The 18,820-nt window shown below is 37.1% G+C and overlaps 2 protein-coding genes and 1 pseudogene across 2 annotated transcripts; 1 reads left to right on the plus strand and 2 right to left on the minus strand.

The window, feature by feature from the left end:
- Positions 1 to 922: 922 nt before the first annotated feature.
- On the plus strand, positions 923 to 2,163 carry LOC141444610 (protein HGH1 homolog). Its single transcript, XM_074110179.1, has one exon. The coding sequence runs from the start codon at positions 1,024 to 1,026 to the stop codon at positions 2,113 to 2,115; it is 1,092 nt and encodes a 363-aa protein (XP_073966280.1). The 5' UTR covers positions 923 to 1,023; the 3' UTR covers positions 2,116 to 2,163.
- Positions 2,164 to 3,869: 1,706 nt separating this feature from the next.
- On the minus strand, positions 3,870 to 14,556 carry LOC141444574 (uncharacterized). The gene is made up of 4 exons (XM_074110140.1): positions 14,511 to 14,556; positions 12,592 to 12,769; positions 12,141 to 12,266; positions 3,870 to 11,481 (listed from the first exon to the last, which is right to left on the minus strand). Exons 1-4 carry the CDS (start codon positions 14,516 to 14,518, stop codon positions 11,347 to 11,349), a joined length of 447 nt encoding a protein of 148 aa, XP_073966241.1. The 5' UTR covers positions 14,519 to 14,556; the 3' UTR covers positions 3,870 to 11,346.
- Positions 14,557 to 14,869: 313 nt separating this feature from the next.
- Positions 14,870 to 17,268, minus strand: LOC141444518 (uncharacterized; annotated as a pseudogene).
- Between the last annotated feature and the right edge of the window lie 1,552 nt (positions 17,269 to 18,820).

Genomic DNA, 18,820 nt, shown 5'->3' on the forward strand with positions numbered 1-18,820 from the left:
CTTAAAAACTTAATACCTACTAAATTAAATATAAAAGCATTCCCTCGTTAAATGGCGATGGCAGTTCGTTGAGAGAGATAGCTGCCAGCCCTTTGGTCTCCAATTGCAGAAACAAATTTTTGTACTGACGGAATGCAAAATACGTCAACATGAGAATATTTATAGTTTTCACCAGAGATGTGGGAGGATGAGTTGCGAGGAATGTGTTTTTCATGAACCAATGGAAACGGCTTCATCTGCATCGTCCTCGCTACGCTCAGCGCTATTTCATTAGAGATGTGCTGTGCGGGAATAGGTGAATGAAGGTTCATGACAAACATTCCCCGCACACTTCGCAGAAGTAGATCAAGATCTACTATTATATCTCATATTTTAAATTCAGTACAATTTTATTTTTCACCACATTCGAGTAGCCCTGTTTTCATTTTGTTTAAAAAAAAATGTGACTAAATTCGTGTGCTAAAGATTTGTGTTGTGAGTTTATGACCTCGAATTGTATAATCACAGCTGTTTTTTGAATATAATGACATCTAGTGTCAAATGGCTACTGCGCAGTTTGCTTTAGTTCTGCTACTCGTCAATAGGTTCCGCTGTTAATTAGTATTAATGTGTACCACTAGATGACGCTAACGTCGAAGTTTTCTTCTACACAAACCCAAGTAAGCTTTGTTAAGTCTCCCGAAAATACAGTTGGATGGCCATAGATGTCGCTACTAGAACCTGTTAACTTAATGGTTAATGGAGTTTCTTTCGTTAAAATAGACACGAGTTTTTATTTGGTTAAAAAATTATGTTTTATAAATATTTGTTCACAAAAAAAATATATATTAATGAACAGATTTGCTTTTATTCAACAGCAGTCAGCAGTCCTCCCTATATATACTGTAGTTTGACTGTAGTCTTTGCAATCCTTTGACTTGACTTGACATTGTCAAAATTGTCAATGTCAAAATCACGTTGTCTGTAGTGCGCACAACACCCCAATAAAAAGTGATATTTTTATAGTTTTAATCAAAAACAATCATGTCTCAAGACCCACTTGACGAACTAGTGCAATTCCTCAAACCAGACTCCAGAATAGACTTAAAACACATAGCTCTGGACCATTTGGTAGGTCTTTCGGGAACAGAAGATGGAATCAACACATTGCTGAAAAAGGAGCAAGTCATTTCGTGTATCATTGAATTAACCAACGATAAAGTCGATGAAGTTGCTAAAAACGCGTTATTGACGCTAGTTAACATCACAGCAAACCCTAGGGGAGCTGCCGAGATACTTAAATACCGACCGGAATCATGCAGAAACATTCTTCAATTATTAATAGGTTATGTTTTAGATCCTCAGAAAAAAGATGCGGATGCAGTTTGTATGATTCTATCAAACATAACCAGACTTGAAGATGAGTTAGAAGTGTGTATAGACACGTTAATCCCGCAATTAAACGATATTTTAAATGTATATGTCAACATAGATTTTAATAAAACAGGTTCAAAGTTACACTATCTCGGCGCTGTATTCAGTAACCTGAGTTGCAGTGCTCGAATACGCAAATGGCTTACAGAAGAACATCCGTATGTACCATTAATAAAAATACTACCATTCTGCAACTACGAACAATCAAATATAAGGAGAGGGGGTGCCATTGGGACGATTCGTAACCTATCCTTTGATAATGAATACCATGAGTTACTTTTAAATCCAGATCTGGATATCCTTACATACCTTTTAAACCCTTTAATGGGCAATGAGGATTATCCGGATGATGAAATGGACACACTACCTATATCACTTCAATATCTACCTAAAGAGAAACATAGAGAAATTGATGTAGATATTAGGAAAATGATTTTAGAGACTTTAAACAAGTTATGCAGTAAGAGGAACTGTAGAGAGATATTACGGGACAATGGGGTTTATTATGTGTTAAGAGAGTATCATAAGTGGGAAAAGGATCCAAAAGTGTTGCTAGCATGCGAAAATGTTGTCGACATTTTGATACAGAAGGAATCTGAAGTGGGTGCTGAGGATTTGTCTATTGTAGACGTACCAGAGGATTATAAAGAGAAATTTGAGAAAATGGATGAAGATTTCTTGAAAGATGCAGCTGATGTTTAAAAACTGTAGTTTTTAAGTAATAAATGCATTTATTTATGTTTTACTATGTTACTTTGTTTCATTCGAATTATATTATTATGTCAGTCAAGCAGGGGGCCATTCCGAAAATCGATATTAGTGCAATAACATCCCTCTTAATCTTGTTTAAATACTATGAGCGTGAGCGCGACGGCACGAAATATAGTTCGAATTTATAATCAAAATCATAGATCAATAAAAAGAAAACTTTTATTTTACTTACTAAAAAGTGATCCATGTTTGACTTAATCTAGGCTCCGACACATTGCCACAATCAACCTGCGTCAAATACCTGGGGTTTCACCTGGACCGCAGAATGACATGGAAAGACCACATAAAAACAAAGCGCAATGAAATCAACCTAAGATTTAAAAATTTACTCTGGCTCCTTGGTAGACAGTCTGCCTTATCTTTATCCAACAAGCTAAGGGTATATTGCTGCATAATAAAACCAATCTGGACATACGGAATCCAACTGTGGTCTACAGCTAGCAAATCCAACATTATGTGCCTCCAGAGAGCTCAAAACAATATTCTAAGGGTACTCTCATCGGCGCCCTGGTATGCTCGCAATTCGGAAATCCATGAGTACCTGGAAATTCCAACCATTTCAGATGAAGTGAAACGATATTCAGCCAACTACAGGGACCGACTGATGATTCACCCAAACCCGTTATCCAGTGTACTTTTGCAGCCAAATCCGATTAAAAGACTCAAGAGAGCTGATGTGCTGCCTTACTAAGGGGAGACAGAGCAGTGGCTCTGCCTTGCCAAACCCCAACCTCTAGCAACCCACCTGATTATAGTCTAAAAGACTGATTGCAGGTTTAACAAGAGAAAAAAAAAAAAAAAAAAAAAAAAAAAAAAATGTTTGACCCCTATCTCACCTGATGAAAAGTCCAGATATTTTATTAATTAAACAAATATTATATTACTAGCTTTTACACGCGGCTTCGCACGCGTAAACTATTCGGTCTGGTAGTTGCAATTGAAATTTTTGGGGATTTTAGAACATTCCCCTGGAAATTGATTGATTGGTGCTTGCACTGTTGTGTTTCGGCGTGGAGAGTAAGACAGCCGGTGAAATTACTGGCACTTGAGGTATCCCATTTTAGGCCTCTAGGTTGGCAACGCATCTGCAATACCCCTGGTGTTGCAGATGTTTATGGGCGGTGGTGATCTCTTACCATCAGGAGACCCACTTGCTCGTTTGCCTTCCAGTCAAATAAAAAAAAAACAAAATGTATATTGTGGTCTTCATTAAGGTTCCCTATTTAACTCCTAACGTTTAATAGTGTATAAAAATACAAAAAAAATAAATAAAAATAAATATAAAAATAAATATTAAATATGTTTAATAGTGTATGTAGTGTGTGTGTGTGTGTGTGTTTTATACTCCATAAAATCATACTTTATAACCCCCGACACAAAAAGAGGCGTGTCATAAGTTTGACCGCTATGTGTCTGTATGTCTGTCTGTGGCACCGTAGTTAACGGGTGAACCGATTTGAATGCGGATTGTTTTTAAAGCAAGGTTTCTAGCGATGTTTCTTAGGCATGTTTTATCAAAATCGGTTGAGCCGTTTTTGAGATATTGAACTTTGAAGTGACAATGTCGGGGTTTTCCAACTCTTTGTTGGTTAGGATATACCAGGTTATACTATTAAGTAGCTCAGGACAGGAGACGTTAAAATGGCAACAAATTTATTGACCCAAAAGTAATAAAAGTAAGCAAGCACAACTTTTAACTTATTTTATTTACATCAACGTCAATTATTTTTTAACATGACAACATTTACAGTACAAAATAAGATTCTTATCTTATGCATAGAAATTACAAACAAAAACAGGTAACTTTGCCTACATCAGTGACTAAAGGCTTATTTGCCATCAGATGGCTTAATCACAACGATATGTATACATGGCAGAATCGCAGTGTAAATGCGGTAGTCCAATAGATCCATTTCAGAGATCGAAGATAGATAATACCATTACCTCGAGCATGTAAATAAAAAACGCGAATATTTGTTACATTACTATTTTACATTCTATACTATAACCCTTAATGACGTAGAGGCGATTTAGCGACCACTTGCATTGAGTTGGAAACTGAACCTTATTCATTTCACGATACGTCACAATTTCCGTTGTTATACAATACAATACAATACAATTACTCTTTATTGTACACCAGAAATAGTAAGCGAAAAAAAAAGTGTTATTGTTGAAAATACGACTAGCTTTAAAAATATTCTTTGTCAGGTATGTATTCGATAGCTGCTTTTGATTCTGTGGTACCTAGTATGCTCCAATAAATGAGGCCTTATTAAGGGTTAATCTCATATACCCAGTGCCATGCACGAAGACGCGTGATTTTGACAAAAATAGACATTAACTACATTGTAATAAGAACCACGGCACGCGTCATCGTGAATGACTCTGCCTATAGTATCTAGCTTGGTTTGGGACTAGGTTAAAGTGTCTAGAAGAGGATGGGCTAAGCCTATAACAACCAATAACGACAATCTATATGTCACCATAGAAATGGTTTAAAGTTTTAAAACTTACTACACATAGCATACTTTTTCTTGCCTGTTATTCTGTCCTGTTGTCCAAGAGACAACAGTGAAGTTAAAAAAAACTTAATACATGATATGTTACTAACGTGCTTAGAAGATAGTCCAAAAAATAATGGAATTGTAACTGCGACAAAAATGTACTTACAAACCAACGCACGTAAACAGAGCTCCTGGCGATATACCTGCGCAGTGAGCGAAATACGGGCCAAATTGGCGGCGGAGCAGTGGGGGACGCGGGAGGGGGCGTGGAGCGCGCGCGGCCGTCACGCCATTGGCTTGTTAGTTGACAGATGCGCAAACGTATCCCCTCCACTAGCCACCCAGAGCTCTTTTTACGTGCGTTGACTTGTACGCTCGATGACTTTTAACCGCAGAAAACATATAGAAACTCATGGTTTCAAAGAGTTCTGTTGTCCAGGGGATGTAATCAACCATGGCAATGAGGTATAAGAACAAGTTGATCGACCTAGGTAGCCCCGAGTCTGGCATGCGTATAAAGTACTATTCGCAAATTCTATTCATTAAAATTACTCCCTATTCAGAAAACATCTTTGCAAAAAGTCCCATGTGAAAAATGTTCCATTCGTAAAACGTCTATTTGCCAAAACGTCCGGTTTGTATAGTAAGTGTAAAGAATGTTGCAATATAAAACGTGGAAATGCTGCCCTCGCGTTAGGTTTAAATTCCTGGTCAGCCTTTAAAATAAGTGTTTTATTAGTATTTTGATTTACGATGCTGAATAACGCGCATAAAATCAAGCTAGACAATTCAAGATCTATATAACAAAATGTATATTTCTCATTTTGAACAAGGTTTGGTTTACTATGATGGTACTCTACAATGATCTATGAAAAAAGAATCTTCCCGATAATCTTACTTCTTACTTATATTATAACTGTGAAAGTTTGTATGTGTGTGTGTATGTTTGTTACTCCTTCACGCTGAAACGGTTGGACGCATTTGGATGAAATTTGGTGTGTAGATAGATGGACGTCTGGAATAATACATAGGCTACTTTTTATTCTGATATTCCCACGGGATAGGGATAAAATCTTGAAATTTCAACCACTGGGTTTAGAGTCATGAAATTTAGTACAGCAACTACCAGATCGAGTAGTTTACTCTCGTTAGTAAACTCTAGTATCAATATATTGTTATTAATTCGTAAAGCTATCCTCTTAACCCCCCCCCCCCCCCCATGACATTTATTTAGAATTTTATTAACATATTTCAATCATATTGGATTATTAAATTCTTTAAAACATCCATACACCTTTATGTCAGTAACAAGTCGATGTATACATAATATATATTGACGCTATAACGGTATAATATTGGTATTTCTGCCCTCGACCGTATCAGATTCTTATTCCTATATAACAATTACGTACTAAAGATGTGTACTTAATAATGTTTAGCCATTGTATTTTGTCCGATTTATATTGCTGTCTCAACTACCTTACTGAAGTTTACTAAAGCTGATTGAGAAAGCAATATAATAATAACACAAACTTATCTGACAAAATATTCACTAAATCTGTGACATATTTGTGAGTGTTTCTAACAGACATGTTAGAATTCAGAAAGCCAGGCAAGTATATAATGAAAATATATACATAGGACACAAAACTAAACAGGCAATACAAGTGGCTCATGTATGTAGTGAGTAGTAACGCAGAACTGGTGTATTGCCACGTTTTTTAAGAAGATTATGAAGACATTTCCATTGTCTATTCATACATTATTTCATGTATAACAAAGTATAAATTGTTTTGAAAACAATTTCGTCATAATAATCAAAAAAACTGAACGATTTGTTTTATTCCAACTTAGGATATTATTTCACTTAATCAATAGTTCCTATGGATAGTATATTTCGTTATACTTAAATACACTTTAGCTAACAATAACAAAATTCGATAGCTTTGCCATATGTACAGACGGTGCCCTAACATAAGTATCCACTTTTCTATGCAACTACTATGAATAAGTAGATACATAACTTAGGGAACCGACCGTACCTAATAAGACTACATCACAATTCTTAAGTATATCTTTTACAAAACAAGTTAACTTTCATAAAATTCCAAAATTCGTATTTTTTTTCTTTAGGTAGGTAACTGTTTTACCCTATATCCACCAAGAAGTGGACATACAAAACAATGGGTAGTTTGGGTTTGTTAGCTAAATTTCAATCCCTGAGCACACCGGTATGAAATAGGAGCGCCGACGTGCGGGGCCTTTTCGCATTCTTACAATTGTCTATTAAAAAAAGTGTGTAATAAAGACAAAGTCATATGTGGTTAAATAGTTTTAGGTAACCAGAGCGAATCGCCAAGAAATAGGAGCCCCGCCGTGCGGAGCTTTGTGGAATTGGTGGATGAAAAGGAATTTTACATATGCCAGTATACTATATCACAACTTTTAAGTTTACCTTTTTACAAAACTAGCTGCAATTTCAGTCACGTTCATAAAATTACAATTTCGCTAAAATTCTCTGTTTTACAAACATCTTTATCCACTATAAAGTGGACATACAAGAAAGCAGGTTGTTAGCTAGCTTCAGTCCTTCACAATGGCAAGAAATAGGAGCGCCGCCGTGCGGGACTCTCACTAAAATAGCGGGAAATCTGGCCACAAGCAGATTAGATTTGTTAGTTGCTTTATAACCAAGTAAAACGCTAGCCGTTCGCTACCACTGGAGCAGCGAACAGCTAGCGGTACCACGGTTTACAGATACGGAACCAATGTGCTCATTGACAGCGACAGAGGCGAAAGCGGCCAATGTAGAACCCTTTTGTTTGATAACATTCCAATTTTTCTTATTATTAGTTATTATTTTAAACATACTGACAAGAACAGATCTATTCTTTATTACCTACAGATATTATCGCTAAAGCTCGTCAAACAAAAATACACGTTATGAGTAAATACACGTTTTAACAGACCATCTTACAATCATTACGAGAAGGGAAGAATTATTTCCTAGAAGAACCATGTCAAATTCAGTCACTGGCAAGCCAAAAGTCTGAAGATCTTAGTCTAGTTCGGCCGCAAAAGCTTATCTCAAGGAGCACAAACTATCGAAGATATTAAAGGAAAAAGTGTGGTAAATCATCAATTACAGGCCATCTTATAGGAAAAATGAAGCCTATTTATAGGTGAGCCAGAGAGCGATGGAGCGCAGCATACTAGGTGTAAAAAGGACAGATAGAATCCGAAACACTACGCTGCGCTCAAAAACACGTATAGCCGACGTTGGGAAAGAGACTGCTAAGCTGAAGTGGGACTGGGCTGGACACGTCTGTCGCATGCACCCACAGAGGTGGGCTCACACAGTCACTTGGTGGGCACCGGAGGACGGCCGTCGACGGCGAGGTAGACCGAAAAGGAGATGGCGGGACGATTTAGACGCGTATGCAAGGGATTGGCCTGACATTGCGCTGAACCGGGAGGTGTGGAGATCAAGAGGAGAGGCCTTTGCCCAGCAGTGGGACACTATTGTAGGCTAGTAAAAAAAAAAAAAAAATTATAGGTGACGAGTATTTATTTTAGTGTAAGGTGGCCAGTTATTGTAGGGTGGACGATTTACCTAGGTACAAGACAAGTATTATAATTTTCCATTCATCCCAGCCTATATACGTCCCACTGCTGGGCACAGGCCTCCTCTCAGAACAAGAGAACTTGGGCCATAGTTCCCACGCGGGCCCAGTGCGGATTGGGAACTACACACACGCACCATTGAATCGCTTCGCAGGTTTGTTGCAGGTTTCCTCACGATGTTTTCCTTCACCGCAAAGCTCGTGGTAAATTTCAAATGTAATTCCGCACATGAATTTGGAAAAACTCAGAGGTGCGAGCCGGGGTTTGAACCCACGACCCTCTGTTTGGGAGGCGATAGGTCAAACCACTGGGCCACCACGGCTCTTTTCCAATATTTCCAAATTTTCCATTAAAAAGTAGTTTATGACGCGCACGCGCTGAAAGAAATGCTCAGTAGGCCGTATCGATATGGATACCCTAGAATTCTGGTCAAACTTGGTATAATTGGTCATCTTATAAGCATGTCAGTATAATGTGACACAACATTAAGGGGCTGTTTCACCATCCATTGATTAGCGTTAACCGCCGGTTTAATGTGATGCCGTCTCCGTCTACTCGAACAAAACAAATAGAGACGGCATCACACCTAACCGCCAGCTAACACTAATCAATGGATGGTGAAACAGCCCCTTATTCTATTAAACTGTAAGTACTTTTGTCCTCTCGCTGACGGGACAGAATATCAAGAAGAAATAGTTGATCCACCCATTTACTGAAATGATAATCAAGGAGCGGAATTTCTCATAGCAACAATCAAACGTCAAAGGAATTGAACATAAGTTGTATCGACTATCGATAAATATTTCAGTAATTAATAAAACAGGAAATAGTAGGTACTTTTAAAATAGCGCTTTTTAAGTTAGTTACAATTAAAATTTATAAAGAGCTTGAGCTGCTTTAAATTAACTTTACATTTAGGGGCTGTTTCACCATCTATTGATTAGTGTTAACTGACGGTTAAATGTGATGCTGTCTCCGTCTATTAGAATAAAATAAATAGAGACGGCATCACACTAATCAATGGATGGTGAAACAGCCCCCTAGAGCAGTATATCGTTGAAGAATCTTCATTGTAAATAAGTAATTAAGGGTTGTTTTTTTTATCCATTTGTCAATCGTTTTTCTTTAAGGATTAACCATTTTAATAACACGGGAATGACTAAGAAAAACTCAAGCGAAATAAATGTCATAATATGTGACGTCGACGCGTTTTGTTTTATTTTAATATATGGAGATGAAAGTCGCTTATCAAAGAGGTCAAATGTTACAGAATATTGTTACAAGGCGATAACAAAGAGTCGATTCGATAACAACGATAACTGGAACAGTCGATAAAACTTATGTTCAATCCCTTTGATGTTTGATTTTTGCTATGAGTAAATTCCGCTCCTTGATGATAATTAACAAAAACGCTAGAAATATCCACAAGGCCGGATTTGCCAATAGGCAGAATCGGAATATAGGCTACTTCCCAGGGGCCTCACGCGCAGTGAAGACATTGAAAATGTTAAGATTGGTTTTTTGAAATTTTTACTTTTACGGTCATCCCGTAAAACCTAAATTGAAAATACAAACTGAAATATAGATGCACAGAAAAAACAGAAAAATAAGACCAAAAGCCCAGTGATGGTCTTATTTTTCTGTTTTTTCTGTGCATCTATATTTCAGTTTGTATTTTCAATTGAAAATGTTTCAAAAAACAAAAATTCTACTGTAAAATGTGCATCCTTTAGACGCATGCTGTCAGACGTCATTTAATTTGATTGATCTTGAAAAGAGCTGATGATCTTCAAATGGCTGAGAACGGGGCCCGAGAATACGGTATTTGACAACTCCTGATTTTGCCATATCTTAATATTATTATGAAATACAGATATACAGATAGTGTTTAGCGAAGAGAAAATTTAAATCGGTTGAAAATTGGATTTATAGTGATTTTTTGAAAAATCCATATACCTGTCACTTTCTCAAACGCTTTTCTCTAGCAAGTATGGCGGTACTGGCGTGTGACGTCACATGCCAGTATGTCTCTCTGTCTAATCTTGAATTTAAACCTTTATAACTTTGTTATTTGTAAAGGTAGCTTAAAAATTGTTTTTCTATTCGATAACAGGCATTGTGTAGTTTTAATTTATAAAACATATACAAAATGGTCAAATACCGTATTTGCATTGCCTAAGGCAGACGTTTTGAACCGGTGTTTACGTATATTTTCAGGTGTGGCGCGATTGTCGCAAAGTGTATGGCTGCATAGAAAACATGAATAGCTATTTTAACCCTTAGCGGCCACACGGGATAACTAGTTACCCCAGGCTCGGAAAAAGTGAAATTAGAGGTCTAAAACCTTTGAAATTGATACAAGTAACGACATCTGCCGGCAGTAGGCAAGTGTGAGATGTGACCCCATCTCATAGGAAGCCGAAAAAACGCGTGGCAGCGTGACCGGTTTTTAGAACGCCATATTTAAATGGACCGTTAAAAATCATTGGAAATGTTGAAAAACTCTCTAACAAACATAAAACAATCGGTTAGAAGTCTTAAAACACCCATGTGTCTTGTACAATTAAGTTTTTCGGGGTGGGGTAATGAGATACCCCATGTGGCCGCTATGTGGCCTGGCTGAGGTGTGGCCGCTAAGGGTTATTACATAGCTTTTTGGGGTTTTGTATCTAAAGGTATCAACGAGACCCTATTAAGCCTCCTCTGTCCGTAAGCATATTATATGGATATACTGGGTTTTGACGCTTTGTACCAGATTCGAAAAACGCCAGATTCGCGGAACGCCAGATTCGCAAAACGCCAGATTCGCATCTCATCATCAGATTGTGCGAATCTGGCATTCTGCGAACCTGGCATTCTGCGAATCTGGCGTTCTGGGGATCTGGTCTACTGCGAATCTGAAAATCTGGCATTATGCGAATCTGGCGTTTTGCGAATCTGGCATTATGCGAATCTGGCGTTTTTCGAATCTGGTACAAAGCGTCAAAACCCCCATTGACACATCTTTGCCACTGACTCTAGATCCAGTCCTTTAGTTCTCCTGAGGCTTGTAGTTCTTTATGCCCTCCATCCTAGCCTTTCTGCGCTCGGAGGGCGTCGCACCTTTGACTTTGGTTATAATGTGACTTTTCTTAGACGGATCTGGCACGTAGGATGTCGTTGGGCCCTGGATGGAAAAAGTACCTAAAGTAATTTTTACACTTCCATAATCTCAAATGGAAAAACCGTGTTCAATATCGAAAATACAAACTGAGACATGGATGCACAGAAAAAACGAGAAAAGAGACCAGCTCTGGGAATCGAACCGCTGGACAGGAGTCTAGACACGAATGATAATCATAATTTGATTGCTTAGTAGCGACATCTCTTGTCTGGGTGAGCGGTTAGTTCCAAAAGAATGTGACGCCTCTCGGTGAGAGCGAAACATAGATGTCGCTAGTAGCGTAGTGGAAAAAAGCAACCTGAGATATGTGTGCATAGGAGAAATTCGTGTCTAGACTCCTGTCCAGCGGTGGTGTAGGGCTTATAGCACGCAGCACGGATTGCTGAGGACCTGGGTGCGATTCCCAGCGCTGGTCTCTTTTTCGTGTCCAATATTTTCTGAAGGCAAAAAGGTCCACGTCCGAGTGCTCGACGACACCCTGTCATCTCTATTGCTAATGACATGAGATTAAAGATGCCAACTATTGGGGCAGTGAGACGAGCACTGGTACATTTACCTTAAATACGTTTTTTTACCCATGAAACTAGCCTAGCTCATGTATTTATTTACATCTCATGGGGGCCTATGCATATGTTGACTATTGACTATTAACTATGACTTACATCCTCCCAGTTCTCTTCGCTGGCGACGACTGGTGCTGGCGGCAGCTCCCGAGGCACCACTTCGTCTTCGACAATGTACTGTTGGTTGTCAAACATTGACCTCTTTGGACACATGCAGACGTGGTACTAGAAAAAAACAAATCAAAATCAAAATGTTTATTCTTTAAGTAGGCATACCCAAAGGGTAAAAACGCTGTCCGTCCGTCTGTCACCAGGCTGTATCTCATGAACCGTGATAGCTAGACAGTTGAAATTTTCACAGATTATGTATAACTGTGGCCGCTATAACAACAAATACTAAAATCAGAATAAAATAAATATTTAAGGGGGGCTCCCATACAACAAACATGATTTGAATTTGATTTGATGCGCCCAGTGGGGAAGAGGGGCCTGGAAGAGGCAACAGTAGACATCCTGCGGCCAATATAATGATACAAATTCAATGACTCACATCTAATTCGGCATCATTCACAACATGGGTGGCGTCGAACGGGCAGGTGGTCTTCGCGCAGTTGGGGTGCTGTTTCCGGCACTTCTGGAGGTGGATGTGCATACGGTAGTGTTCCACCTGGTGCGCCATGTTGTAGGGGCACGTCATCATCTGATGAGGCGTCGGGTTGTGTATCATGCTGGAAATTTGGGAGAGAAAAATTATACTTGGTGTTAAAATAATCCTGTACTGTAACCTATACGTCCAGTGTATCAGTAATCAGTAGCCTTAATTTAGATTTAATTATAGTACAGAAATTTTAGAACACCATTATTTTTTAAGTGAAATACAATTGCATGATAACATGAAAAGTGTGTGAAGTAGGTACCCAATCCAAACCCTCTCAGCTGGATAGGAGGCCTGTGCTCCTGTGCTATGTGTGTGTGTGCGTGCGTGCGTGCTCTATCCTTTCCCCGAATTTCATATGCCATAATGTATCGTTTTCTAATATTTTCATTTGCCATAAAGTAATTTATTTATGAAATAGTATTTTCTTCACAGTTGATATTAAACTGAACTAACTTAACCTAACCAACAGCACTCAAACCGAATAATTCCCCCGAATACAAATAGTAATTTAGTAATTTTATCAATTCAGGCAACACTGGACGCGGCAGCGACGCCAGTTTGTTGTCACTCACGACGAGACGCCCGTGGTAGGTATAATTAAAAATAGTATTACAGTGCCTGTTTTAGTTGTTTTAACTTTTTAATCCCTAAAGGCATATTAATGTATTTATTATTTTTAAATGATTTTGATATAAAATATAATCACAATAATTTTAAATGTATGTTTTATTTATAAAATCGATTTACTTCAAAACGGTTTTAATAGTCTATGGTCATTCATTACGAATGGGAAATCACTAAGTGGGCGGTAACCGTCCATGAAGTATGGTATTCTCTGTGGTACATTGTACCTAAAATTATTGTAAAACTTCATGTGCGTGATCTGTCAAAGGTTAAATAAACGATTGGAACGACTATAATATTTTTTAACAACAATTGGGACTTCTCATAGGAAGTTTTGGGTTAACGTGGTATCAAAATCAAAAAGCCTTTATTGCTGAGAACGGATTATTTACAATATTTGCTTTAATAAGTTAGTCACTTTCAGCGTGTCCTTGTGACACAAAGGCCTCCTCCAGTTCTTTCCAATTGTTTCTTTGTCTTGCTAATCTTGCCCATAACGGTCCTGCAACTTTTTTCAGGTCATCTGCCCATCTTTTTCTTTGACGGCCTCTTTTTCTTTTTGCATTATAACGTGGAGTCCAGTCTGTAATCAATGTCGACCATTTTTCTCCCTTATCTCGCATCATATGACCGGTCCATTTCCACTTCAGCATCCTTGTCTTTTTGTTGACATCCTCGACCCTGGTTATCTTGGGTTAACGTGGTATTTCAATTCAACTGCGAGATCTAGCGGTTTACGCGAGCGAAGCCGCGAGGAAACTCTAGTGTTGAATATTTGCCAGCTTTGCCGCAATTCGCGCATATCCACGTATGCATTTGAAAGATTTTTATTCTGAATATTTGGCGGCAAAATAGGCTCAGCACTAGTGTAGACGACGATGCATAACCATAGAAACTAGTCGTGTAATCTATAGTTTGGGGTGTGAAATTTGCAGTTACCTTCGGAATCAAAATTCGCAACAAATTTCAAACGGTGTTGTTAACGGTTCAAATATAAATTTCGCATACAATTCAATACCTATAAAACTAAGATTCTTCAAATCTTAAGTACAAAATTACACAGCAAACTCCGGTCATATAGTTGATATTTAGGTATAAAAATCTTGCTAGGTTATAAAATAAACGATAACAAAATATGTTTACCAATTTGTAGCAGTGGATTTATAGATATATGAACAGTTACTTACGAATACATGGCGGTGAAATTGTATTATCACTTTTTCTAGTTACTTTTACTAGTTTCAAATTACTTTCTCGTAAAAAACGGGGAATAAACCGGCAAACGACAGAGTGGAATGGTTCAAAAGTTCCAATGACAGACAGGACAGACAGTTTTTTTTTTTTTTAATTTATTGAAGCATTTGCAACACGGCCATCAGCTTAAACTAATTTTACAATAATTATGAACTATTCAGTACTTAAGTACAATGAATACAATAAAAAATTATGTTAAGTATGTACAATGAAAATAATTAGTAAAGATTTACAATAAGGAATTAATAAGTATGAAAAAACTAAAGAAGTAGGTACTAAAATACATTTACATTCATAACCGGCCTGTAGTGTGTAGTACAAAATTGAAAATTATTGAATATAATTGAGGAAGTTTCCAATAATCCTTGAATAGAATTGGGGATAGTTTTTTAAGCCTATGTCTTTACACAATGCAATAAATAATAATCGTTGTACATTAAACTCAGGGCATTGCAAGAAAATATGATCTAGATCACACGTGACAAAGTTACAATATGAACATGCTGCTGATTCGCTTAACTTTAATCTAAAAAGATGCGCAGGAAAATGGCCGTGACCTATACGTAGTCTGCAAATGGTCGATATAAAGGGTCTTCCGGGAATTTTGAAAATTTTTCAAACCAAGACTTAGTACTAGGAAATCGGGACTATTTCAGCTAGCCATTTACCTTTCGTATCTCTGGACTTAGACAAGAATTAGACCAACGTTTTAGCATATTTTGTTTAATTGATATACTAAATCCGAGTAAGGAACTTTAAAATCAAAAATACTTATATCTTTAGTAGATTTGGCTAATTTATCGACAAGTTCGTTGCCAACAATACCGGAGTGACCTGGCACCCAGCAAAATTCAATAAATATATTTCTAAACACAAAAGACTCAAACTACATCGTAACTTATAAATTAAATAGTTTACAGATGCACTAATACTTTCATTTTAAGAGCCTGCAAGGCGCTCATTGAATCAGATAAAATTAGAATTTTGTTCCCTGCAGAGTAATTGAGTCGGATGTGCTCTAAAGCATATATAATACCTAATACTTCAGCCGAAAAAACAGAGAAATAATTGCTACATTTATAAACAGTCCCTAAGTTTAAGGACAGACAGACAATAACTTACAGATTAAACAAAGAAAGAATGGAAAGAATAGATAGATCAAGATCGGTCATTACAGCCAGCACGGATATTTTAAATTTGCAACACTAGCGCCTCTGGTAATTATATGCAGAACTAGTTAAAATAGCGTCTATAAATTGTCTCCACGCTGATCAACAGTGGCATCGATGTTAAGAACAATAGTTGCATTTGTAAAATTAGAGCAAACATCAAGTTTCATCAGCTAGCAACTAGCAATACTATACTAATTATTATTATTATTATCAGCCCATTCTGTCTCACAGTTGAGCAAAGGCCTATACTATACTAATAATAGACGAAATATATACCGAAAATACAAACTGAGACATGGATGCACAGAAAAACCAGAAAAAGAGACCAGCACTAGGAATCGAACTCAGGTCCTCAGCTTTCCGTGCTAAGTGCTATAACCCCTACACCACAGCTGGACAGGAATCTAGACACGAATTTTTCCTATGCATATATATCTCAAAAAATACAAAAAGACTCCAAAAAACCAATCATTAAATATATACTACACTAAAATAGACGTTCCGGCACAGAATAAGTAATAGTACAAGGTACAAGTACACAAGCTTCACTTCCGTACAAAAGTGACGTTTAGGCATAATAATCATGCTTACTTCTCTGCCTATCGCATAACTCGTGTTCACTCGCACGCGGCACGTGTAGTGCTAGGGTTGCTACGCCCAAAATACACCAGTGAAGATAGAAATGTCATCATCATCAAATGTCGTTTTAGCATAGTTGCACAATTAACAATGAAATTAAATGAAATATACTGCGTATGAATAGGTACAGACGATTACATATTGCTTAACGTTGCTTTTGCTTGTTCGCTATTGCTTGTTAATTGTGAGGAGATTGCAGCCGATTATCATCTTGAAATAATTGAGCTAAAATGTGATGAAACATTAAATGAAAGCAGCACTTTAACAGGACTAGAGTCTAGGGGGGACAGATATCCACTTGTAGCGGAGAACAAAATCATGGGAGTGAGCCGCGCCTGTTCCAGTTTGATAAACGCTAATGTAACTAGTGTAGTGATGTAACAACGAATGTCATTTTTTAACATTTATTGCGAATGCGAAAGCGAATGCAAATATCTGCTACCAACATTCGCGAATGCGAATGTGAATATTCAGTTTTTCGTTCTAGTGACAATTATCTATATGGCAGTCTCGTTCGAACGAAGTGCGTTCCGTTTGTATTTTGTTCCGAGAATTACAGAGTTTATACGAACGCATTGCAACTAATATAAATAATACCAAATGATTAAGTGAAGACTGATAATGTGATTACGGGGTTAAGTTATTTTTTTCTTGTATAAAAAAACATAGGAAATGAATGTATTTTGATTTTATTAACCCACTATTGTCTAATAATTGTATTTTTTTCTAATATTCATATTCGCAAAAAATTTCGCAGAATCTTTGCGAATGAAAAAAAAACGCACATGAATTACGAAATTTGAGAGGCGATACGTCAAACCATATATTTTATTTTTCCTGTAATAATTGTTGTTTCAATTCTCATACTTGTCATGTCCATTCTCATAAAAAAAAAAAACATTTTTGACTTTTCTGACTGCTTCAGAAAAAATATATTTAGAATAAATAAATATTCATCACTGCACTGCACTGCACTGCATTACTCCCATTCTTGATATTTCACCGTGAAATAGTTTTGCACCCGAATCACAGGTGGCGCTGTTGATATGCACTTGATAACGCCTAAACCTAAACGCCTTACACGCTTCTCTACGTCGTCGTTGTATAATTAATTAAGAAAACCAATTATGATACGTATCATTGATACGAGATTACCATTAGTACGAGTCCATCCATTTTCCGCTGAATTTGCCCGAATAAGACATGGCTATTTAATGTTAGTGTCCATGTAAAGTTATGGATGGACATACTATTGAAAGTTGTTGGCATGAGATAAACCCTTTGGTTTTCCCGAAATTAATTAACATAAAAAAACGTGCATAGATGCATAGATAGCAAAGCAGCAACAAGCAGCACAGACCAAAGAGTATATAAATCACTACGTTTTTAAGAGTCGGACTCTCATACAAAAACAATACACGATTGTAGTATGAATTCAGTGTCTTTTGGTGCCAATATCAAGAAACGAACTGCACAGACTAACAGGGCCGAAAAGTCACATTGACAAGTAGTGTTGTTAGGAACAGTCGATATTGTACAGCATAGTGTTGTGCTTTTTTATCGATATATGGTCAAAAAACGGCACGTAGCGGTGCGCTTTTTTATTAATTAAATGATCGAATTAAAGAAAAAAAAAGTTTTTTCTTAATAATATTATTTCATGTCATGGATCTGTTTTTCTTTACATAGGTAAATAGATAAATAGAATTTGTAAACAGTTTCACGTTACACAAGTATTGTATTGTAGTATTGTATTGTCCGTTTTGCACTGCACAGCACTTGTGGAAGGCTGTGCATGTAAATATTCCACACTGGGCAACTCCAAAGCTGAACCTGAAACAAAGTTAAATTTAGCCAGTAGCTTACACTAATAATGCAAGATAAAATAAATTGGTACGCACAATCCAATTTTTGTCATATTGCAGGTCAATGACCTAATGTTTACCTAGACAACTTTCTTACAATTTCTTGCCTTATTGTCAAATATGTCTTTACTTGTCAAATGAATGAATGAAATGTAAGGTGATCTTGGAAGTTGACAATACATAATTTTGTATATCCTCTGATAAACAATCTACTTGCCATACCAATGTAATGAAATTAATTCTGTAGTTTTTACCCGATTCTGGTGAAGCCAAAAGGAGGATTATATTTTGACCTGTATGTATGCATATCCATTTCTATCTCCTCTAACTACTAAGCAGCTCAACCTATTTTAACCCCTAACGCAAAAAGAGGAGTGTTATTACATGAAGTGTACCATAAACACAGACAATACAGAAAAATGGTCAAGTGCGAGTTGGACTCTTACATGAAAGGTTCCGTAAACAGTTCATAAAAGTTTTTCTGAAATTCTTCTAATATAAGTTTTTTTTTGCTGACTGTACTATATGCCCCTGTTACCAAAGTACTCGTCAAGACGACAACGAGTC

This window comes from Choristoneura fumiferana, chromosome 30, assembly GCF_025370935.1.
Source record: "Choristoneura fumiferana chromosome 30, NRCan_CFum_1, whole genome shotgun sequence".
Taxonomy (NCBI): domain Eukaryota; kingdom Metazoa; phylum Arthropoda; class Insecta; order Lepidoptera; family Tortricidae; genus Choristoneura; species Choristoneura fumiferana.

Excerpts from the sequence above, each read along its gene's own strand:
- LOC141444610 (XM_074110179.1), top strand. The coding sequence starts at position 1,024 with ATGTCTCAAGACCCACTTGACGAACTAGTGCAATTCCTCAAACCAGAC.
- LOC141444574 (XM_074110140.1), bottom strand. Across the intron at positions 12,267-12,591 it reads TGAATGATGCCGAATTAGAT|TACCACGTCTGCATGTGTCC; the intron begins GTGAGTCATTGA and ends GTTTTTTTCTAG. Across the intron at positions 11,482-12,140 it reads GCGAAGAGAACTGGGAGGAT|GGCCCAACGACATCCTACGT; the intron begins GTAAGTCATAGT and ends TTTTCCATCCAG.